Source organism: Microcaecilia unicolor, chromosome 2 (genome assembly GCF_901765095.1).
Source record: "Microcaecilia unicolor chromosome 2, aMicUni1.1, whole genome shotgun sequence".
Classification (NCBI taxonomy): domain Eukaryota; kingdom Metazoa; phylum Chordata; class Amphibia; order Gymnophiona; family Siphonopidae; genus Microcaecilia; species Microcaecilia unicolor.
The window spans coordinates 490,745,403-490,770,179 of NC_044032.1; the positions used below are offsets into that span (position 1 = coordinate 490,745,403).

Below are 24,777 nucleotides of genomic sequence, written 5' to 3' on the forward strand. Positions count from 1 at the left end.
TTTCGATTATACCGCTTTATTCGTTTTTGTGAGATAAACGTCTATCTCCCGATTTGAGTCGCAATATAGGCGTTTTTCTTTTTCAATTATAAGCTGGATAGTACCACAGACCCAACTACCTCCCCTAGGAGTTGAATTTCTAACCTTTCTGAACCCAAATGACTGAGGCAGGTGGAAAGGTATGTGCACCTGCGTGGTCAGAACTGCCAAAAGCTTCTAGAAGTTGAGAATGCTGAACAGTGTTGCGAGGCCCAGTTGACCAATGTTTGTTGTTTTTGGTGAGCCTGGATGCTAGGAACTCCCCACTTGTGAGAATATAGAAGCCTGCTTGTGCTCAGAGAAAGCAAAGACACTTACCTGTTGCAGGTATACTCTGAGGATAGCAGGCTTTATACTCTCACAATCCTTCCCACCTCCCCTTGTAGTTGTCTCCTTTGTTCTTTTTACTTTATTTTTGCTATAGTATTAACACCCACCCACCCTGTTCTCAACTATACCAGATCTATTGTACAAAATGGTCATTTCTGACCCACCATCCATATCGAAGACAAGCATTGGTCAACTGGGCCTCGCAACACTGTTCAGCATTCTCAACTTCTCCATTTGTGATGTCACACAACTGTGATAATCTGTATCATGCTGTGCTTGGAGAATGCACTTGGTCCCGTCTCCTGCTCGCCACCCATGCCTCCTGGGTTTTTTTCTCGGAACATCCACAGAGCTGTATAATGGAGCAGTCAGGATGGACTGTGTTCTGAAGATATACAAAGCTAAGAAGTATCACTGATTCTGGCTCAAGACTTCTTACAAACCATTGCATGCTTTGCAGGTTTCAATATGTAATGTGAATGTTAAAGGTAAAATGATAGTTCAGGTTTTATTAAAATTTGATATACCGCCCATCAAACATGTCTTCTAGGCAGGGCTGTTTGAGAATAGAGACAATGTGGAATGATTGACATCTCTTAAGCCTTTGATTTTTCCTTTTGCATGAAGTCACAAATTTGGAAGTTTGAAAGGGGTTGGCTAGGGTAGAATTCACCATCTCTAATTGTTTATCCTAATTATACTGATTTGTTGGTGAGACTTTTGTGAAAATAACTCCATTAGAGAATGAATTGCCAGTTGGAAGGTTTAGATGAAAAGCATTGATTAAAAGGAACTTGGTGAATGAATATAAAATTGAGAAAATTGGAAGTATGCGTAGATACAATAATCTGTTTCTCCTGAATTTGTCCTATTTGTAAATTCATTTCAGCTGAGGAAGTTCTTAGGAGATTTGATTGCTGTTTGCATATTGATCCAGCTACTTTCTAGGGTATGCATTTGAGTCAGCTCATAGCTGTGAGGAAGCAGGTGGCAATTAATCTGAGTAATTTAGCTGCTATGGTTGGAGTCCTCAACAGAGTAGACCACTAAAGGGCATTTTTGATGGCAACACCTTGTAGGCCTCAGAGACAGAGGATATTATTGTATTTTAAGAATCGGATGTTTCATTGGCATCATATTCAGATGTTTCTTAATGTGTTGGAAATAACTGCGGAATCTAGGAAGAAATTTTTACTTATAAGACCCAGGGTATTAGCTCTACAGACAGCTTTTCCTAAAATATCCCAGGAAATGTTTGTATCATGATCCTGTATAGCTTTTTACTGAGTCTTCCCAGTTTTTTTTGTTTTTTTTTTGTTTAGCAAAGAGGAAGAAAGAGTATGCTTAGGTACTGGTAAATGTCTATTTGTGTTTCTTTTTTTAAATTTAATTATCGGGTTGCTGTTGTGGGCATTGATATGTTGGACAACTATATATTTGTGTGCCTTGTTTGTTTTGTCTCCAGAACTTGGGTGCAGCAAAATAAAAAGCGAATTTTTGGGTAAACTCATATCGGACAGTTCTACACGAAGGCCTCCAAAATATGGTTGTCAAACACACAAGCCACTTGTTTTCTTGTCTTCCCAACACATACCCCTCACATCTTCCCACATAAACATGCATTGACAACATACTCCTGACACACAGCACCCTTAAAACATTATTTGATGGAGAATCAGTGACAAATACATGGTAAGTGCATTTTGACTGTCACAAATCACTGCTGTTGGTGAGGAATGACTTTAGAAAAGTGAATGCCTTGGAGTGCACTAAATATCAATCTTGTTTCTATCTATAGCTAACTGGAAGGGAATGAGTTGGAGATAGATGCTTTCATATAATTAAGCTTTTCCTGAGTCATTTTTATTTTCAAATAAATTGAGTTTGCTCTACTTTTGTGTCTGCATAGTTTTTGTTGTAGTCACTTAAGTTCTGGAGTGGCTCCCTGGCAATAAACTATTGAATATATTTTATTAATGGTCAGAAGATGTTAATGCATTGAGCATAAATAAGATCCATCTTAACTATGTTATCCTTAGTAGCAAGAATTTATTCTTTTGTCCAAATTGCTTACTTTTTGATAAGTGTTGCTGATCAGAAGTGCTAGTGAAAATAAATATATTCAGCTAATTATGTTGAATGGCATTTTAATAAGCACTGAGAGCAGTGTTCAAAAAGATGATCACCGCATGAAATTGATGATTTACCAACTTATCTTCACACTCAATATTTTGTGATTCTATCCATTTCAGTAGGGCCACTGAATATGAGGTTCTAAACTTTGTATTCCCCTCCCCCCCCCCCCCCCCCCCCCCCACACACACACACACACTTCCTTCTCTAAATAGGTAATAGTGATATTCAGCCACTATCTGAATAACTTTATCTGGATAAGTTTTAATTGGCCTCTGGCCCTTTCTAATCTTAGATAAATTTTCACTGGACATTATCTGGCCAGAATTTATCCATTAGCTGGCACAGAAGGTGTGCATGTGATGCTGACTGCATAAGTGCTTTTGAATATCAACCTCATTTTGTTATGTTAACAGGTTAAGATCAATCTTCAAGGAGATGTGGTTGACCGTGGCAGCACTAACCTAGGAGTAAATCAGGCTGGCTTTTCACTGCATTCTGCCATCTATGCAGCCCGACCAGATATTAAATGCATCGTTCATATTCACACACCAGCTGGAGCAGCAGTAAGCATTTATTTTGTTTTTTTCCAACTTAATTAAGAGATGACTTTTCAAAAATAGAGCAGTACAACTCATTTAGGGCCAAATCTCGCTAGAGATTCCTGGTGCAGCGATGCTAACAAAGCCCATTCACTTTGAATGGGCTTTTTCAGCATTGCCGTGCAGGAATTGCTAGTGCGGTTTGGTAAAAGAGGCCTTTAGTGGGAATATGCATGGCTAAAAAATTTCTGGTTTGTTTTTCAGAAATGTTCTCAATTTTACAGGTTTTTTTCAATTCATTTTATACATTTTGTTTAAAATTTTAAAATCTGCATTGCAACTTTTTAATTCATGCAGATTGATGGTATGTACATTATTTGTAGGTTAATGCATGTTAAATCAATTTTCTATACAGTAAGTTAAAGGCATACTATTGAATGCAATCCATATAATTTACTTTCAACAGTAAACAGCAAATGTAAATACTGTAGCCTGAGAAATATCAACTTCAGAAACTGTAGCTACATATAAACCATTCTTCCCGAGGGAAACATTTCGCAACTTGATATAATCAATGGTACTAAGCCACGTAGACTACTGCAATGGAATTTATGCAGGATGCAAAGAGAACAAACCTTAAAAAAACTTCAGACCGCTCAAAACACGGCAGCCAGGCTTATATTTGGAAAAACGCAATTTGAAAGTGCAAAACCCCTCTGTGAAAAACTGCACTGGCTCCCAACCAGAATGTATTGCTTTCAAAATCTGCACCCTGGTTCATAAAATCATCTTCGGCGAAGCCCTGGGATACATGACAGACCTCATAAACCTACCAACCAGAAACACATCCGAATCAACATGAACATTCCGAAATCTCCACTATCCAAGCTGCAAAGGGCTTAAATACAAATCAACTTACGCATCCAGTTTTTCCTACATAAGTACATATCTGTGGAACGCATTACCAAAAGCCTTGAAAAAAACGTATGACCACCTAAACTTCCGGAAATCACTAAAAACCAACCTGTTTAAAAAGGCATACCCTACCGATCCAACTTAAATGCCTGAACTCAGCAACACAACGAAACCAAAGTACGTAATGGACATAACACAACTCTTCTGCTCTACAATTCCCTAATGTGTCTGTTCCACATGAACCTTCTTACCACAACATCAATTTGTGTTCATACTGGAGTCGGCGAAATCCTTTCCGGTACTATGTAAGCCACATTGAGCCTGCAAATAGGTGGGAAAATGTGGGATACAAATGTAACAAATAAATAAAAATAAATGTTACAGGGGCCTCAGCGGTGGCACTTCACAGACCAAACATATCCTCAAGGTTCATCCACTAGCCTCCTCATCGTTCCCTTTGATGCTAAATTCTTATTTCAATTATAACATTTTTGTCAAGACAAAGAAATGTAAATGCTTTAAAGCTCTCAACACCCCCCCCCCCCCCACTCCCCGAGCTCCATTCTATTTCCATCGTCTTCTTCCATTCAACGCACCGCTAATGGTAGCACAACTTTGTAAAAGGATCCCTTTAGTGAGCAATATTTTCAGCTGAAATGCTTCTAAATTTTGCTATATACAAGTTAGCTGATTTTTAATTAGGACTGCCTGATCCTAACCAGCTAGCACTGAAAACCAGCATTGACCAGCTTAAGTTCTCTTCAGGAACACACTTATTTCTTCATGTTCTAATACACAATGTCCCATTGCCCTGATCTGTCTCCCACTCGCCACTTTCTCTAGCCCTAACATAAAAGAAATTTGTAGCCCTGATCTCCATATTTTCTCTGTCCTTCCTCTCTCCCCTCCTGTCTTCCCAAGGCATGAAGAGGTATGTTTACATGCTGCCTACTCAAATACCGAGGTCTTGTAGCATTCGGACCTCAGTATTGGAGCAGGGAAGGAGGCAAGCATATTTCCTGCTATCTTGGGTGTGGGGGGAGGGAGGCATACGGAGGCTATAGTAGACATTCTTATATATTGTTATTTGGAGGTTGGTGGTATGATTAGAGATGAGGGTGAAGGGAAATTTTTGTATTTCAGCACTTCAGGAAGGGAGGCATGGGAAAGAGATCAGGGAAGCAGGTGTCTGTCTTTTTTTTTTTTTTTTTTAAGAAAGTTTGGGGGGGGGGAGGAAGAGAGGAAGATCAGGGTAGGTAAGCCTGAACTGACCAGATTTGACTACCGATGTCGATACCGAAGATTAATGGGCTGGTCTGTATCGAGGATCAGCGTCGGTCTCCGGTGCACTGCAGCATTCGGTCCTCGAGTCTCGATGCAGGAGGACTTCCAGATACTGCTGCTTCGTGAGTCTTGGAGCATCAGCCCTGAACTGCTGCCTCATTTTCTTTGAAGTGCATTGGCGTCAATGGTGTTTGTGCCAGCCAAGCTTCTCCACTCAGCCCCGTGCAGTGTGGCTCCGCTGCTTCAGCAGTTTGTCTACATGACTGTGGAAGAATCTAAATGCAGAAATTACGGGTTTATGCCGAGAGACCACCTGGAATACTATGTGCATTTCTGCAGAGGACATCGACAGGGTGTTGATAATTCAGAGCAGAGGCAAGAAAGTGCTGCATGGTCAGCATTATAAGATGTGTAGTGAGCCTTTCGAAGTGAAAGATGCCCTCGTTAGAAGAAAATGAGAGAAATGGTTGAGGAAGGTGGTAGACAGAAAGGCTGAGGGTTAGGAATTGTGATATGAAGCTAAAGTCACTTCACTGGCTCCCTATCCATTTCCGTATACAATTCAAGCTCCTCTTGTTGACCTATAGGTGCATTCACTCTGCTGCCCCTCACTACCTCTCCACCCTCATCTCTCCCTACACTCCTTCCCAGGAACTCCATTCACTAGGCAAACCTCTCCTAATTGTACCCCTCTCCCCCATCGCTAACTCCAGACTCCGTTCCTTTTGTCTCGCCGCACCTTATGCCTGGAATAGACTTCCTGAGACATTACGCCAAGCTCCATCTCTGGCCGCCTTCAAATCCAGGCTAAAGGCCTTACCTGTTTGATGCTGCTTTTGATTCCTAACTTGTCACTTACTCGTAACCTTTATCTTGTCTTCCTCTCTTCAATAATCCCCTTTTCCCTATGTGTCCTATCAGTCTGTCCTACCCTTATCCCTTATTTATCGTGTCTGTCTGTCCTAATTTAGATTGGAAGCTCTTTTGGGCAGGGAATGTCTTTTCTTCATGTTCAATTGTGAAGCGCTGCGTATGACTGGTAGCGCTATAGAAATGATTTATAGTAGTAGTAGTAGTATGACATCTGAGCCTTGATCCCTGGGGTCTGGGCTGGCTTTCTTCATGGGGCATCAGTGTCCAAGGTGCATGTGCCTGCCATACCTCTTGAATTGACTCTGCATGGTCCTCAGTCTGTGGTGTGACCTTTGATGCAGGTGTTGCATGCGGCACTGGTGTCAACTGCCGCCCGCATTGATTGATGTCAACACAAGCAGTTTTGTGGTATTCAGGGCTGGAGCCCAATCTTCGATGCCCCTCTCGGTGTCCTGCTTCCTGCTCTTCTCAGTTGAGGCAGACTTGATCTCAACCCTCCCATTTGAGGTTCTTGGTTGACTCCGGTGATGGGCACATGGAATTCAGGTGTACATTCCCCTCCACGGGACCAGCCTGTCATTCCCTTCTTTTCTTCAGGACATGGCGGGCACTTTTTCCCCTGCCTTCAGAGGTGGAGGTTTGCCTCAGAATTTTGAGTTCCTGGACTAGGCGTCTCCTCCTCTCAGCTGTCGTATGCTCGCCTTGGCAGCTTCTCTCCCACATGAGCTGGTCAAGTCACCAAGTAGCAGATGGTGTATTGCATGCTCTGAGTCAGGCAGCACTTTTGCTGTGACTTCCAGGATCTATCCCTATAGATTGGCCGCGTGGTCCCGTGTGACTGCTTGTCTCTGATTTGCAGTTCTGTGTTCATCGGTGGCTGGTGTATGCCACCTGCCAGGGAGATAACCCTTTTAGGGCACAGTGGAGGGGTCGCTGACCTCATCAAGAAATACACAGCTACCTTCACATTCTCTCCTCCCAGGTTCCGTTTGCAACTTCTCATCTGGGAGATTCTTCGGTCAGTTGGGAAAGAGGCCCTATTTTTCGCTGCCTCTTCTCGCTAGTCTCATTGTGCTCAACCCCAGCGCATTTCTTCATCAGCATGCACTTTGGCTCAGACAGATCCCCAGTCACAGCAAGGAGTACCCCTTTGGATAGCTCCAGGGGAACATGACTGTGTTGCCAGTAACTGTCCTGGCCAACCTGCTGGTTGGAAGTGGCTACAGTTATTCGGGATGAGCCAACAGCCGACGATTTCTTCGCCGGGAGTGACTCACATCAGTTCTCAATCGAGTCCCTATTGCCAGGGGACAAGGGTTGCAATTCTACTTCTCATACTCCCTTGTACTTGTGCCAGTGAACACCAAGGGGGTTGCTTCCATCCTAGCTCTGGGGTGTTTTTGCAACTCTAAAAAAAAAGAAATAAACCAGTACTGGATGTTTTTTTCCCTACTCCCCATGATGGAGGAGTTTAAATCTCTATTCTCTTGTGAACTTTCTTTATGGTCTTGGTCTGTTTATGCTCCTTGAGTACACCCAATTGGTTTATGTTTGGAATTAATAGAAAATTAACAGGTAGGAGGAGTTCAGTGTTCTTTGAATATACATTGTCAAAACCTGGTGGAACTGTGTGTACTTTTATTCCCTACATTCGGACTAATATTTCAAAATATTCAGTGACAAGTTAGAAGAAAATAGATTTAATAAACCCAGAGTACTGGATCTTATTTTCATCAGTTTTCCTTTTGTTGGGAGTACTTTTGAGGAAGAAGTGTCAGATTCAAAAGAAATATGTAAACATCTTGATTTTTTTTCTGTACAATTTTGTTGAAAACTGAATTTTATGTGGAAAACTGTACCATGGGTCCCTTCTGGTAGGCTGGTCAATTGCCCCCGCACCAGAGAGGCCTTCTAGAAGGCTATCAATAGTACCCTCAATCATCTGACTCCTTGTTGGGTATAGGGGAATATAAACATCTTCTCATACCCATCTCCACCCAAAAGATCAGCTACCCCTTTGAATATGGTATAAGAAAGAAAGAGAGAAGATAAGCTGCAAAGATATTAGGCTTTATTTTCCAACTCACCAAAGCAATACAGGACAAATAGATTCATAAGCAGGAGTGGAGGTCCGACTGACAGCATCTCTGGATGGCATCTGTGAGTTCTCCAACCCCACCCAAATTTGCTGTTACTTTTATACCCTCCTGGCTCCATTCAAATCAATGGGCTTCCATAGACTTCAATGTTAAACTTGTTTACTCAAAACTTGCTTGACCGCAAGATGCTTCACCGGAAAAGCCTCCTCTATCTCAACTGTTACTTCCCTATTTTCTTGCACCTGGTAATATCTTCAGAAAAACAAGTTTTTTTTCTAACTCGGATACAGAAATAAGGGAATCCATCTTATAGCTGACAGTTTCCATTTTGATTTCAGATTCCTTGACCATTCTTTTCCAATTTTAGGTCATTTAGGCCTTAATCTGGGCTAAAAGCTGTGTCCTGCTTTTCCAGCAAGCTTCCAGCCATACTAGCCATTACATTGTTGATCTGACCAGGGTTTCTATATGGCCTGAGCTCTAAGGTTTGGCCTTCCACCATTCCGGTGGGGGCCCCTGGCTGTACCATATTTCTACATTCCCCTCTTGCTGCCCCTACTGACAGGGGGCAGCACCCACAGTATCTAGATTGTTACCATCCGTTCCAGAAGGTGCTAGACTATCAAATGAGAGGGCATTAAAGAAAATTTTTTAAATTTTCATTATAGTGCAAAGCAAGGAATCTGAATCAAAAATATGGCATAGTCGACTAGGAGTTCCCCATTGATATGCAAGCATGATTACATATTGCATTTTTACAAGAATAAGTAGGATTAATATATATTGCAAAATTATTTCTTTAAGCTAATTATAAATGTGTATATTTTCTACAGACTATATATTGATTAGATATTGCTTAACGTCAACATTCAGCATTACTCAACCATAAGCAGTAATCCCATGTGTACCATATTACTAAATAGTAGCAGGTCCTTCTATTGCATCTCTTGCGTTTGCGGCATAGCGGTTTGACCAATGCATGGGGAGATAATCTAATGTATTCTCTCCAGTGGTCTTGGGGAGGAGGTTTTCATACATGACATATTGTCCTGTAGGCTCTTTCTTGCTTATAGCAGTTTCAATTAAGCGTTCTACTAATCCTCTAGCACATGGGATTATGCAACATCCTACCAATATGAAGATTGCAACCACTACTATGATGGTGGTTGCTACTGAGATGATAAATGTCTTCCATTTACCAAAAGCTTTATCCATCCAACCCGTCCAAGATGTATCAACCCCAGAGTTAGTTGTTATCTAACCTTGTTTAACAGTGTACTTTAAGCAAATTTGGGTAATTTGTATCAAATAAATGTCAAGCAAAACGTTGCGTAATTGACCACCAGAACATGCTGTTTACTTTAAAAATGGTGTTTACTGAAGTTATCAAGTTGTGACAAACTAAACAATATGCTGCAGAATGACTTATTGCTAACTTTCTGGCAAATACTTGCACGTTGAGGGCTTAAATACACTTCTGGAAAAAATAATGAAACGGAGAGGATATCTTGAACTAATTCTGTGAGTGAAATTAATCTTTAAAATTTACTTTGCGTTTGTAACTCCATGTTTGTTACTAATCAAAAAAGGTCTCAAGTTTTTACTAAACGTATTCTACATAACTTAAGTTTTATTCAAATTTTACGAGTCTTGTATTTTACAAGGTATGTGACAATATTAGGGATGCTAAAATGTATTATTGTTGTCTTGTTTTCAATACATTTCTGTACATTTACTGAAAATCTTACCAAACATGAACTGCTGTGCACCTATTTACAAGGTAAAAGGTGTGGATTCATTTTTTTTTCTATTCACTGTATATATGCTTTGCTGTCTATTGTTAATATACTGTATGAACCTGGCTTAGAATACTAACATTAGAGTATTTAAAACAATGTTTTAATTCCTCAGGTATCTGCAATGAAGTGTGGCCTCTTGCCCATCTCTCCTGAAGCCCTGGCTCTTGGAGAGGTAGCCTACCATGACTACCATGGCATTCTAGTAGATGAGGAAGAAAAAGTATTAATTCAAAAAAACCTGGGACTTGGAAGCAAAGTGAGTAGGCACTACAAAATAATCCACAAGGTAGTTTTAATTCTTCATTCTTGTATGTTTTTATTGATTAATAATTTTACAGTGCAGTTTTTTTCTTGCAGGTCCTTATTCTTAGAAATCATGGATTGGTAACAGTTGGTGAAACTGTCGAAGAAGCTTTCTACTATATCCATAATTTAGTAGCTGCCTGTGAAATACAAGTAAGAGATTAATTTCTTATGTATGCTTGTATGAATCTAGGAGCCAGCCCGAAACCTTAAGTACCAGTAACTGAGACCTTTATCTCCATCAGTGGCATAGCCAGACCTGCTATTTTGGGTGGGCCTAGAATTAGTTTGGGTGATCTCTTCCAACACCCTCCACCCCTGCATCCAGCCTCTCTCTCTCTCTCGCTCTGGTCCCAACATGTCTGCATTCCCCCCCCCCCCCCCCCACCCCAATCTCTCTGAACCTCCCCTCATTCCTCCCAGTGTACCTCCAAGGTGTCACTGGTGGCAGCAGTGATTCATATTCGCTGCCTGTGCCATCCCTGTAGCCTTCCCTCTTCCGCATCCCATCAGTGAAGAAACAGGAAGTGATGATGAGGGAGGAACGAGGATTCAGAGAGGAGGGCAGATGACATGCTGCTGGTGGAGGAGAAGGATGTGAGACACCACGACTGAGTGGGCCTGTGCCCACCCATAGCTATGCCACTGGTCTCCATGAGAAATCGAGAATGGGAAGCTCCTTTAGGGCCTGATTTACCAAGACCATTCTGTGTCTATAAGAAAAGAGCCTGGCATACGCATAATGTTAAAATAAAAATTAAATTGTTGCATTGTCATGTGCTGGAGCCAGTGGCTCATTGTTATGCTTGAGATGTTATTTCAATAAAAATTCAAAGTTAAAAAAAAAAGAAAAGAGCCTGGCAAGTCAGGTACTTGAGGCAGAACTGCACAGTGCTGGTAGAAGCCAGCAGATCTCTCCCTCCCACCTTCCATGTAAAGCATGTTGTCAGTTACATCAGGCACACCTAGTCTGTTCCCCTGTCTATCCTTTCTCTAATGTCCTCACCCCCACCCATATTTCCAGACTCCCTCTCTCTCTAAATCCCATCTCACCCCTTTCAGTCTGTCTGTTCCCTCAGGCAGGCAGCCAGCCTTTCCTTACCCACCTCAGCTTACTAGGTAGATAGGTAGCCAGCTAACCAGCCAGCCACATCCCACACCCAACCGGCACCCTCTCAGGTAGCCTCCCCCCCCCCCCCCCCCACACCCACACCCACCACCAATCATTTGCCCCTCAGTCAGCCAGCCAGCTGGCTTTACAAATGTTACTGTCTATTAATGCTGCCTGCTGAAGAAAGCAAGGCTTTCCTGAGCTGATTTTGGAGTCTTAAGTGCTGGAAGACTTGAGAATGAAAACACTGTGCAGCTCAAACTCACTGAGAGATGTATGGTGCAGACTGCAAGTGAAGGCTGATCCACAGACTGTGCACATTATAAAAAAATTGAAGATATGAAATCCTGGATGCTGCTGTGCAATTCCTAGATGCATTAGTGCTTGGGAATTTGTCAAAATGTAATGATAGCTTTAATTGAACACACAACTGGAAAAATGTTTGTGACTAAAGGAATTTACAATTCTTTTGTATGAATTTTAGTAAAATTTTAGGAACTTTGACATGCAACATGGTAGCAGGGTTATACGAGAATGCACCATGGCAAGTATTGTGAAATCTTGCTTTTAGTTGATCAACAACATTTTAGTCTCTCTGCTCATTTTAGTTCCAGCTGTACGTAACAACGCTATTCCTAATTTGATTTATCTGTTGACCTTAAAAATTACTTCTCAGAGCTGCTTTATATTTGATTTCTGCTATTCATTTAGAAAGGCTTTGGTAACTTTTTGGTGACACTTTTTTATTTTTTTTAAAGGTACGTACAATGGCTAGCGCAGGAGGACCTGACAACTTAGTGCTGTTAGACCCAGGGAAATATAAAGCAAAATCCCGTTCCTCAGAGTTCCCTGGAGGTGAGGGCATTGGATCGCATCCAAAGTGGCAGATTGGAGAACAAGAGTTTGAAGCCCTTATGCGTATGCTTGATAATCTGGTAAGTGGCTTAACAGATGGACTTTTTACTGTTATGTTTAGTTTTTCTAACTATCTGAACAGCTAATATTCAGCCAGCGGAAGTCAGCGGTGTTTTAAACGCTGATGATTGCCGGATAATTTAGCCTTGGATATTCAGTGCAAGGCGATGTGCCTTTACCAGCACTGAATATCTGGGACTAAATTGTCCCGCAGTGCTCGCCAGAGCGTATGTGGGTCCCGGCCAATATTTAGCCAGGGCCTGCATAAGACAGATATGTGGGCCGTGGCTGAATATCGGCTGGAACCCGTATTACATTTTTTTAATTTTTTGTAGTCCCATCAGTCCCCTTCCTGGTCCCCTGAAAAAAAAATCCTCCTCCCACCCCCAAACCTTTGCACTCTAGGTAGGTCCCTCTGAGCCTACCTCTGCTGTCTGGTGGAGTGTTGGGGGCAGCAGTGAAGCCCCCTTGCAGCTGGCTTGAAAAAGTGGCTGCTATGACTTCTCACAACAGCTAATGGTACTTATGTAGTACTTTAAGGCTGCCACAAGAGATTATGGTAGCCGTTTTCTCAAGCCAGTCTCACAAAGGGCAGGAGCAAGGAGGCTTCGCTCCTGCCCTCAGTGCCCAACTGAACCATCAGGGAGCAGAGGCAGGCCTGAGGGGACCTACCTAGGCTGCAGGGGGGTTGGGTGGGATAATTCTACATGGTGCAGGCTGGGGAGGGGAGTGCTTTGTGGGCTGGGAGGGGGATCACATGCAGTGATGTAGCTAGCAAACAGACTTTTAGGAAAAATGGCGCCTAATACGCCGCCGCCACATGCCAATATCGTTCTCTACCTCCGTCCTCTTCCCTCCCTTGCGAGCTTCTCCTGTCTCTATAGCCTCTCCCATCCGCGCGCCGTTTTTACAGCCCTGAAGCGTTCTCTGTCCGGCACTGGCGATTCAGATAGTCAGCCTTCTTGCCAGCATCGGGGCCTCTCCTCAGGCACGTCCCACCTCTGTGGAAAACAGGACGTTGCATTACAGTAGGCGGGGATGTGCCTGAGGAGAGGCCCCGATGCTGGCAAGAAGGCTGACTATCTGAATCGCCGGTGCTGGACGGAGAACGCTTCAGGGCACTGAAAATGACCGCGCGGACTGTAGAGAGGCTACTACTACTACTACTACTATTTAACATTTCTAGAGCGCTACAAAGTGTACGCAGCGCTGTACAAACACAGAAGAAAGACAGTCCCTGCTCAAAGAGCTTACAATCTAATAGACAAAAAGTAAAGCATTTAAATTTAAAATATTTAAGCAGTCAAGCACAAGAGAACAGTCACAGAAGGACAGAAGATGTTGAAGGGTGGTCAGTGTGATTAGGTGTAACTCTGGTTGGAGTAGTGGGAGAAGGTGATAGAAGAATAGAAATGGGTGAGGTAAAGTAATGAGTGGGTTGATAGGGAGGTTATATAAGACATGTCACTCTAGGGGTGGGTGGGTAGAGGGGTAGGGTGGGTGGAAGCAGGAGAAGGTATTCTCTGCAGCCTATCTGTGAGATGGAAAATGCTCTCTGAAGCTGCTGCTATAAGTTGTTAGTTTTCTCTCCCTGAAAGAGATCCAAGCCACACCCACGAAGTTCAAACTGTCAGTGGGGAGGGTGAGGGGAGGAAATGGCAGTGCTTGATGAAAAAGAGAGCTCAGTTTGATAGGAGATATACTATAGGATGTCATTCTGAGGCCAGGCTAAGTCTAAAGCAGGAGAAGGTATTCTCTGCAGCCTATCTGTGAGATGGAAAATGCTCTCTGAAGCTGCTGCTATAAGAGAGGCTGTGGGCGAGACGCGAAAGATGTAAGACTCGGGGAGAGGGTGGAGAAGGGAGAAAGAGCTGCACAAGGAGGTTTTAATAGGAGTGGAAGTGAGCCTATCTAGTCCATTGTAAGCAAGGAAGCCGGTTTGGTTCATTGTTTTCACTCCCTCGCGCAGCCGTCATTGCCGTTCACTCGAACAAAGCAAGCAAACTTATGAGCTGCTGCCTCCACCTTGTCATTTTTTATTGTTGGTCTATCTGTAGCAAGTCTAAAGCTGTTTCAGTTAGATAGGCAGTGCCTTAAAAGCGGTAGGAGAAAAGAAATAACAATTGAATATCACTAAAACAGCTTCAAAAAATATTGTAGCCGGTAGAAACCGCAATTATAAACTCTATAGGTTGAGCTCATTTTTCTTCACTGTTCTTGTTCTATACAATACAGATGTCCAGATTTCAGTGAGGATATCCTGTTTCCTGATGGGTTCATCTTAACTGTTGTTGTAATCTGCCTTGAGAAGCCTGGTGTTTTAAAGGTGATAGAATATATTGAAATTAAATGAAAGTAGAATTAAACTCTCCTTTCATTGGGGCACATGGAATCACATCATCTATTTTGTAGAACTTTCTTTTAGATACACAAATGGATTATTCTGTTTTGAATGTGTTTCAGGGTCAAGTGGTTTTATAAGTCAAAATAAAAAGATATTTTGTTCCATCAGATCTCTTTTGTTTAAACATAAATGGGCTATAAGCCCCTTATGCAGTCCATTGGTTTTCTTATATTTTTTGCTTCTGATGACTGTGCCAAAACTGAAAACTCTTATCTCTATCTGGTCGATAATAAAAGGAACACTATCCACCTTAAAAAGTTGTTTTGTGGCTGTGCATGAGGAATTGTGATATTGAATAAATAAATGTATATTTGTGTCCCTAGTCTTGCATCCTACGTTTATATAATCCTTTCAAGAACTCCAGTTAATCATGTAACATTAGTGGAACATAGCCACAGAGGCATGGTATGGTCGCATTTTTAATAATGGTAATACTAGGGCCCATCTAAGGAACAGGTTATTTTGAGTTAGTCTTCACTGGACCAAACTTGCTTTCCTTGTGCCATCACTCTCCAGCAGGATAGGCAGTGTCTTTAAAGGATTTTTTTTTTTACACATTTATATCATTATCCCAAGCAAAGTCAGATTAAATGTGGCTTACATTTGAAAATACAAATACCTGTTTTGTAAAAGGTACATTTTTTTTTCAATTTTTATTTTGCAAAGTACAAGAGAAAATGCATTTCTGTTTCTTTTTTCCAGTGTTGCTCTGTTTATAGAGTCTGGCTTCCTTGGGCAGAGAGGAGGGGGGTCTCTATTTCAGTTTTTGTTTTTCTTTTGTGGCTCCCTATTTTGTAGGCTGTTACAGTTTCTATCTGTAGAAGAAAGTTTGTTTAAAACTATGAGAAAAGGGTTTGTACAGTATAGAAACTAGTTAATAAAGCTTGCTTATATATGTGTATATATATATATATATATATATATATATATATATATATATATATATACAGTGGGGGAAATAAGTATTTGATCCCTTGCTGATTTTGTAAGTTTGCCCACTGACAAAGACATGAGCAGCCCATAATTGAAGGGTAGGTTATTGGTAACAGTGAGAGATAGCACATCACAAATTAAATCCGGAAAATCACATTGTGGAAAGTATATGAATTTATTTGCATTCTGCAGAGGGAAATAAGTATTTAATCCCTCTGGCAAACAAGACCTAATACTTGGTGGCAAAACCCTTGTTGGCAAGCACAGCGGTCAGACGTCTTCTGTAGTTGATGATGAGGTTTGCACACATGTCAGGAGGAATTTTGGTCCACTCCTCTTTGCAGATCATCTCTAAATCATTAAGAGTTCTGGGCTGTCGCTTGGCAACTCGCATCTTCAGCTCCCTCCATAAGTTTTCAATGGGATTAAGGTCTGGTGACTGGCTAGGCCACTCCATGACCCTAATGTGCTTCTTCCTGAGCCACTCCTTTGTTGCCTTGGCTGTATGTTTTGGGTCATTGTCGTGCTGGAAGACCCAGCCACGACCCATTTTTAAGGCCCTGGCGGAGGGAAGGAGGTTGTCACTCAGAATTGTACGGTACATGGCCCCATCCATTCTCCCATTGATGCGGTGAAGTAGTCCTGTGCCCTTAGCAGAGAAACACCCCCAAAACATAACATTTCCACCTCCATGCTTGACAGTGGGGACGGTGTTCTTTGGGTCATAGGCAGCATTTCTCTTCCTCCAAACACGGCGAGTTGAGTTCATGCCAAAGAGCTCAATTTTTGTCTCATCTGACCACAGCACCTTCTCCCAATCACTCTCGGCATCATCCAGGTGTTCACTGGCAAACTTCAGACGGGCCGTCACATGTGCCTTCCGGAGCAGGGGGACCTTGCGGGCACTGCAGGATTGCAATCCGTTATGTCGTAATGTGTTACCAATGGTTTTCGTGGTGACAGTGGTCCCAGCTGCCTTGAGATCATTGACAAGTTCCCCCCTTGTAGTTGTAGGCTGATTTCTAACCTTCCTCATGATCAAGGATACCCCACGAGGTGAGATTTTGCGTGGAGCCCCAGATCTTTGTCGATTGACAGTCATTTTGTACTTCTTCCATTTTCTTACTATGGCACCAACAGTTGTCTCCTTCTCGCCCAGCGTCTTACTGATGGTTTTGTAGCCCATTCCAGCCTTGTGCAGGTGTATGATCTTGTCCCTGACATCCTTAGACAGCTCCTTGCTCTTGGCCATTTTGTAGAGGTTAGAGTCTGACTGATTCACTGAGTCTGTGGACAGGTGTCTTTCATACAGGTGACCATTGCCGACAGCTGTCTGTCATGCAGGTAACGAGTTGATTTGGAGCATCTACCTGGTCTGTAGGGGCCAGATCTCTTACTGGTTGGTGGGGGATCAAATACTTATTTCCCTCTGCAGAATGCAAATAAATTCATATACTTTCCACAATGTGATTTTCCGGATTTAATTTGTGATGTGCTATCTCTCACTGTTACCAATAACCTACCCTTCAATTATGGGCTGCTCATGTCTTTGTCAGTGGGCAAACTTACAAAATCAGCAAGGGATCAAATACTTATTTCCACCACTGTATATATATATATATATATATATATATATATATATATATATATATATATATATATATACACACACACACACACACACACACATATATATATATATTTATTTATTTATTTATTTATTTGTTGCATTTGTATCCCACAGTTTCTCACCTATTTGCAGGCTCAATATGGCTTACAATGTTCCGTTATGGCATTCGCCATTCCAGAGTAGAAGATAACAATTGGTGTTGCATAGAAAACATGGATGACATAATAGAATTAAGCAAACAGATATAGGCAGAAATTAGTTCAGAATATAAGATAAAGTGGTGATGTGTTACATTTATAATTATTGATCGTTGTGGTAAGCCTTGTTGAAGAGAGAGATCTTCAGAGATTTACGAAAGTTAATTAGTTCATAAATTGTTTTTAGGTTAAGCAGCAGTGCATTCAACAGCTGCGTAAATGTAGGAAAAGCTGGACGCATGTGTTAATCTGTATTTTAGACCTTTACAGTTGGGGAAGTGAAGATTAAGGAATGTGCGAGATGATCTTTTAGCGTTCCTGGGTGGCAAGTCAACCAGGTCTAGCATGTAGGCTGGGGCAGCTCCGTGAATGATTTTATGAACTAGAGTGCAAACCTTGAACGCGATATGTTCTTTAAGTGGGAGCCAGTGTAACTTTTCTCTTAGGGATTTTGCACTTTCATATTTTGTTTTTCCAAATATAAGTCTGGCTGCATTGTTCTGGGCTGTTTGAAGTTTCTTGATGATTTGCTCTTTACAACCAGCGTAAAGTGCATTGCAGTAATCTAGGTGACTCAGCACCATTGACTGTACCAGATTGCGAAAGATGTTCCTTGAGAAGAAAGGTCTTACTCTTTTAAGTTTCCACATTGAATGGAACATCTTCTTAGTTGTATTCTTCACATGACTTTCAAGTGTAAGATTTCGATCAGTGGTTACTCCAGGAATTTTCAGGGTGTCTGAAACGGGAAGGGAGAAGTTTGGTGTGATTATGGTGGTGAATTTGCTTGTGTTATGTTGTGAAGTAAGTATAAGACGTGTTTTTTCTGCATTAAGTTTCAATTGAAATGCATCCTCCCATGAATGCACGATTTGGAAGCTTTGCTTGATGTTATTGGTGATTTCCTTTAAATCATGTTTGAACGGGATGTAGATCGTGACGTCATCTGCATATATGTATGGATTGAGGTTTTGATTGGATAGTAGCCTGGCCAAGGGTGTCATCATTAGATTGAAGAGGGCCGGCGAGAGGGGAGATCCTTGAGGGACTCCACATTCAGGTATCCATGGGGCTGATGTATTCAAGTTAGATATCACTTGTTATGATCTTGTGGTCAGGAAGCCTCTAAACCAATTAAGAACGTTACCTCCAACTTCGAAGTATTCTAGGGTGTGTAGTAATATTCCGTGGTCAACCAAGTCGAAAGCACTGGACATGTCGAATTGTAGAAGTACGTTGTTGCCAGTTGTGATAGCTTGTTTAAATTTAGTCAGGAGAGTAACTAGTACTGTTTCGGTGCTATGATTAGACCGAAATCCTGATTGGGAGTCGTGAAGTATTGAAAATTTATTTAAGTAGTTGGTGAGCTGTTTGGTCACCATGCCGTTAGTTTGGTTGTTAGAGGGATAGATGCTACTGGGCGATAGTTGGTTAAGTCACTTGGATTTTTCTTTGTGTCCTTAGGTATAGGGGTGAGTAGAATATTTCCTTTATCCTTTGGGAAGAGTCCATTTTTTAACATATAGTTCAAATGTTTCGTGAGGTTTGATATGTGTTGTTGAGGGGCGAGTTTTATAAGGTTATGTGGGCATATGTCTAGTTTGCGGTGGGACTTGGCAAACTTTTTGATCGCTTGGGAGATGGTATCATCCGAGAATGTGTCGAAGTTAGTCCAGGTTCTGTCAGCTGGGTATTCGCCAGGGATTGAGTCCAGACAATCAAGGTATATACACTAGTAAAACAGGCCCGTTTCTGACACAAATGAAACGGGCGCTAGCAAGGTTTTTCTCGGAGTGTGTATGTTTGAGAGAGTGTGTGAGTGAGAGAGAGACAGAGTGTGTGTGTGTTTATGTCAGTGAGAGAGAAAGTGTGTGAGAGAGACAAGAGTGTATGTGTGTGTGAGTGAGAGAGAGAGAGAGAGAGCGTGTGTGTATGGGGCTCCGAGTTCCATGACCCCCTCCTTCCCTCCCTCCCTCTCCTCCCCTCTTGAGTTCCAGGCCCCCCTTCCGTCCGAGGTGCAGGCCCCCCTCCCTCTCCTCTCCCTCTCTCTCCTTCCCCCCGAGTTCCATACCCGCTCCCTCTCCTCCCCAGCGTGTTCCATGCCCCCCTTTCCTCGGAGTGTGTATGTTTGAGAGTGTGTGGGTGAAGATGGAGTGTGTATGTGAAAGAGAATGAGAGAGAGAGAGAGACAGAATGTGTGTTTGTGTCAGAGAGAGAGAGAGAGAGAGAGTGTGAGAGACAGAGTGTGTGTGTGTCTGAGTATGTGAGAGAAGAGCGTATGTGAGAGACAGAGAGTGAGTGTGTGTGTGTGAGAAAGTGAAGCCTTCAAGCCTTGACGCATTCGTGCGCTCTGCAAGTTCTGGAACGTTGCAGGAATGCTTCAAGGCTTGAAGGCTTCACTTTCTCGGCTTCAGAACGTTGGAGGTGCGTTTTATTATTTAGGGGATATATAATGAAGACTTCCAGAGGCTATCTGTTAATGTCAGCTGTGGCAGAAAGTTCATAAAGTTTGCTTTTTAAGTGCTGTCCTATCACCAACAATACCTCTTTTAAACCCCAACCTTTAAATCATCAAAGCACAGAGTAAAAAAAAAAAAGTTCACTCAGAGGTGCATAATCGAAAGGGACGCCCAGGTTTTCCTGAGGATGTCCTCGCAAAACGTCCCAATGGAGGGGCAGGGAAGCCCGTATTACCAAAACAAGATGGACGTCCATCTTTCATTTCGATAATACGGTCGGGGACGCCCAAATCTTGAAATTTAGGTCGTCCTTATAGATGGTCGTCCCTAGACTTGGTCGTTTCTGATTTTCGCTGATAGTGAAAACTAAGGACGTCCATCTCAGAAACGACCAAATGCAAGCCCTTTGGTCATGGGAGGAGCTAGTATTCGTAGTGCACTGGTCCCCCTGACATGCCAGAACACCAACCGGGCACCCTAGGGAGCACTGCAGTGGACTTCAGAAATTGCTCCCAGGAACATAACTCCCTTACCTTGTGTGCTGAGCCCCCCCAAAACCCACTACCCACAACTGTACACCACTACCGTAGCCCTTAGGGGTTTAGGGGGGCACCTAGATGTGGGTTCAGTGGGTTTGTGGTGGGGTTTGGAGGACTCACATTTACCACCACAAGTGTAACAGGTGGGGGGGGGATGGGCCTGGGTCCGCCTGCCTGAAGTGCACTGCACCCACTAAAACTGCTCCAGGGACCTGCATACTGCTGTGATGGACCTGAGTATGACATTTGAGGCTGGCACAAAATATTTTTAAAGATGTTTTTTTGAGGGTGAGAGGGGGTTAGTGACCACGGGGGGAGTAAGGGGAGGTCATCCCTGATTCTCTCCAGTGGTCATCTGGTCAGTTCGGGCACCTTTTTGTGGCTTGGTTGTAAGAAAAACAGGACCAAATAAAGTTGTCCAAGTGCTCGTAAGGGATGTCCTTTTTTTTTTCCATTAGGGGTCAAGGACGCCCATGTGTTAGGCACGCACAAGTCCCGCCTTCGCTATGCCTCCGACACGTCCCTGCAACGGAAAGCAGTTGGGGATGCCCAAAATTGGCTTTTGATTATGCTGATTTGGGCGACTCTGTGAGAAGGACGCCCATCTTGATTTGTGTCGAATGATGGGCGTCCTTCTCTTTCGAAAATAAGCCTGTCACCCAGGCAAATGTCCTCTCAGAACTTCTCAGAAGTTTTAGGATTTTTAATACGGTAGATTTCAGTTTAAAGTGTTTTTTGTCATTTGAGTCATGTGGCCAGTGACTAGCAAATATGACAACTTTGCGAAATTTGGTTTGATTTGCCACAATGGTCAGATGAGCTTGAAAGTGTGCCCCAAAATAATTAAAAAATTTTTGAGAAACACCAGCCTAATGGTTAGATCAGCAGGCTGAGAACCAGGAGAGCCAGAATTCATACACTACTTTAAACTCCTTGTGAGCTTGGGTATGTCACTTCACCCTGTACTGCCTCAAGTACAGACTTACATTCAGATGCACTGCCCATTTCCCTACCCAGAAAACAAATCAAAAAATTCTAACTTGCCTCGAGCTCAGGTTTGGAAGGGCAAAGAATTAAATCTAAAATCCAGATCTGTTTTTACTACAATACTTTCATTCAGAATGCTTTAACTTTTCAACATTCTGATATTTTCATTATATTTAAATTGACTTTTCTAAAGTGAATGTTTTCATAATGAAGTATTAAATTTATTTAAAATATTTATTAACTGCACTATTTTACAACTCTAGGTGGTGTACAAAATAGAACATATATAAAATCCAAACAAAATGAAAGCTAGCATAATAGTTTGGTAAAGAAGATAACTTTAAAGCCAAGAAGTGATAGGAGATGCAAGATATCAGGTCTCCTGAGACTGTGCATTTGTTGAAGAAAGGACCTTACCCATCTCAAAAGCTTGCATTTTGAAAATTGTCAAAATATCATTTCTGCCCAACTTTTTAACTGTTTTTGGTGAAGTAATATGGTGCCTCACTTTCTATTTTCACAGCATAATAGCATTATGATATTGCTAGTTTAACATTTGAGATGGAAAACTGATCTTTTGCTTTTGCTTTGCTGTTTCCTCAGGGCTACAGAACTGGTTATCCCTATCGATGCCCTGCTCTGAGAGAAAAAGCCAAAAAGTTTAGCGATGTGGAGATTCCTGCTAGTGTCACAGGATACTCCTTTGGTAGTGATGGCGATTCAGGCACTTGCTCCCCTCTCAGACACAGTTTTCAAAAACAGCAGCGGGAGAAGACAAGATGGCTGAACTCGGGCAGGGTGGATGATGCATCTGAAGAAGGGCAGAATGGTAGCAGTCCCAAGTCGAAGACTAAGGTGTGGACGAACATTACACACGATCACGTGAAACCCTTGCTGCAGTCTCTCTCGTCCGGTGTCTGCGTGCCAAGCTGTATTACCAACTGCTTGGTCTGTGCCTTCCTTACTGTTCATAGTTGATATAGAGCAACTTGGGTGGCTGGCACTTGGAGGCTTTGGGATTAAATATAGTTTTGTTTTCTTTATTTCTGATTCCTTCACTTGCTAACCCACAGAAAGCTAAATCTTACTAATGCTTCTTTGAATCTGGCTTGGGGTAGTGGCCCTGCATTGATAAAACTGTAGTAATATCTTTAAACTTCCTCCTTCAAACTGCTTAAGACTGTACTCTATTTAATTTGACTAAAACATCAGCTTTGCAAACTTGTATGTGTGTGAGTAATTATCTTTAGAAAAAATATTTTATTTTGCATAGTTTGACCTGATAAAAATACTTGTTATCAAAGCAGATGAATCCAGAGACTTGTGTGTTATAACCATCTGCGAGCAGATGGCGATAAAGAGCACTAAACAGAACTCTGTCATATTAGGATGGTGTGCTCCTTGTTCAGTTCGTATATCTCTATCTCCAGCAGGCAGTGGATGGTCTTTCACAAGCTCCTGGTCGTATTTTTATTATAGATCCTGTTCTGGGTCTCCAGTTCAGTAGAGCTTGGGAATATTTAGGCTGAATGGTGCCTACTTTGACAGAAATTGCCCATTCCTGAGGTTTCCACCAGCTGTGCGAGTACAGCTTTAAAGTTTGTTTCTGTCAGACTGACTCGCAGTTGTGCTTTCACTGTTTTTATGGCAGCAGAGGCTGTTAAATGCTGTTCTTGCTGTGGGAAGTGCAATGCAGCGCCTGGACAGTGCTCTCAGTGTTGTTTGGGGGCCGACTCCAGCTCTGTGGCATGGGGCCATTGGGTCCCCGAGTAGAAGACTCCTTCCCACGCTCTGCTCAGCTGTCCCTCACAGATGCGGTTTCTGTGCTTGCTGCTGTGGCATCTTGAATAGACATGGTTCTGCTCCTGTAGGTGAGAGGTCTCTCATGCAGGCTCAGACAGCTATTCCTGCGATGGGGAACCGGTCCACAACATCTTTGGAGTTTAAGACTTCCTGTGCTTCTCAGGAGCCTTTTTGCCCAGAGTTTTTTTTTGCTCCTGCACCAGGCATAGAAGCGTTCTCACCAGCTTTCTAGGACTCAGTTTGTTTCTCAGCAAGTGCAGGGGAGGGGCTTCTACAAAGAGAAGGTGGTTGGAAAGTGTGTCTGAGATAGATGTTTTGTCTCCTCCTTCCCCTGCATTCTCAGAGTGAGTCAGCTGCTTTTCTGGCTTCTATGGTGTGTCCAAGCATCTTGAAAAGGGAGAATTATTGAATGATAAAACTGATGACCCTACTGCAGTTAGGGTTTTCCACAGAGAGGAGGTTGCATTCTTCATCACTAAGGCTCTAGAGGTTCTTAATATTTCTTCCCCTGACACTCAGGCTTCCTCCTCTTCTAATCCTAAAATGGGTAGCACCAAAAAGCTGCCTAAATCTTTCCCGTATATGAAGCTATGTAGGATCTGATTACAGCTCAGTGGTCTACTCCAGATGCCAGTTTTTGGGTGGCTTGTGCTATATCCTTTACTCTATCTCTCAGGAAGTTGAAATTATTTGAGGTGGACTGTTTGGTAGCTGTTGTTACAAAAAAGACCACCTGTCCTGTGGAAGGAGGGATAGCTCAAAAGAAGAATTTTAAAGAAGACTCCAATTTCCTGTCTTGATCATCTTTCAAAGTCTCTTCACTCTTTCTTCAGGCTGCAGTCTTCAGTTCTTATGTAGCCAGGGCTTGCGGATGAATTGGATAGATCTGATTCTCCAGTTTCTTTGACATTCCTTTTTGGGAGGGAATGACTGATTAGACTTGAAAGAACCCTCAGGCTTATCTTCAGGCGAACACTGCGACTTGGGAGTATACCCTAAATCTTTGATTAGCTTCTCCAAATCCTCTTCAAAGAGGAACTTCCCTATACACAGGAGTTTTGTAGGGCGTTGCTTGGAGGCAGCATCTGTGGTCCAGTAGCAAAGCCACAACAAACACCTAGCTGTGATTGACAAAGCCATTTGCTTGGCAGATGCCCTAATAAGATCACATAAAGAATCTGCCAAATAAGCCAAGCCTGTCTCAACATTGGGGGAATGTCAAAGAAACTGGAGAATCAGATCTATCCAATTCATCCGCAAGCCACTTCAGCAGTCTCTCTTGTCTTACTGATCCCCAATGTCTCAGGATTAGAGTCTTCACCTCTCCTGGTTTCCTCAGACATATCGTGGTGGCTCCAGTCGAGAAATGTCCTGAAAGGGGTTCCACTAGCCTCTCCATCTCGGATAGTGGTGGTCACGGATGCAAGCTTAATGGGCTGGGGAGCACATTGTCTCCTTCACCGTGCTCAAGGTCTCTTGAAC

General features: G+C 42.6%; 1 protein-coding gene across 4 annotated transcripts in view; it reads left to right on the forward strand.

The window, feature by feature from the left end:
* ADD1 (adducin 1) overlaps positions 1–24,777 on the forward strand; it is a 293,072-nt gene that overhangs the window by 128,365 nt on the left and 139,930 nt on the right. For all 4 annotated transcript variants that reach the window (XM_030191131.1, XM_030191128.1, XM_030191129.1 and 1 more), the window contains exons 6-10: positions 2,919–3,068; positions 10,127–10,270; positions 10,372–10,470; positions 12,187–12,363; positions 22,096–22,347. In XM_030191131.1, the coding sequence (XP_030046991.1) occupies positions 2,919–3,068; positions 10,127–10,270; positions 10,372–10,470; positions 12,187–12,363; positions 22,096–22,347 (822 nt within the window). The remainder of the gene's footprint in view (positions 1–2,918; positions 3,069–10,126; positions 10,271–10,371; positions 10,471–12,186; positions 12,364–22,095; positions 22,348–24,777) is intronic.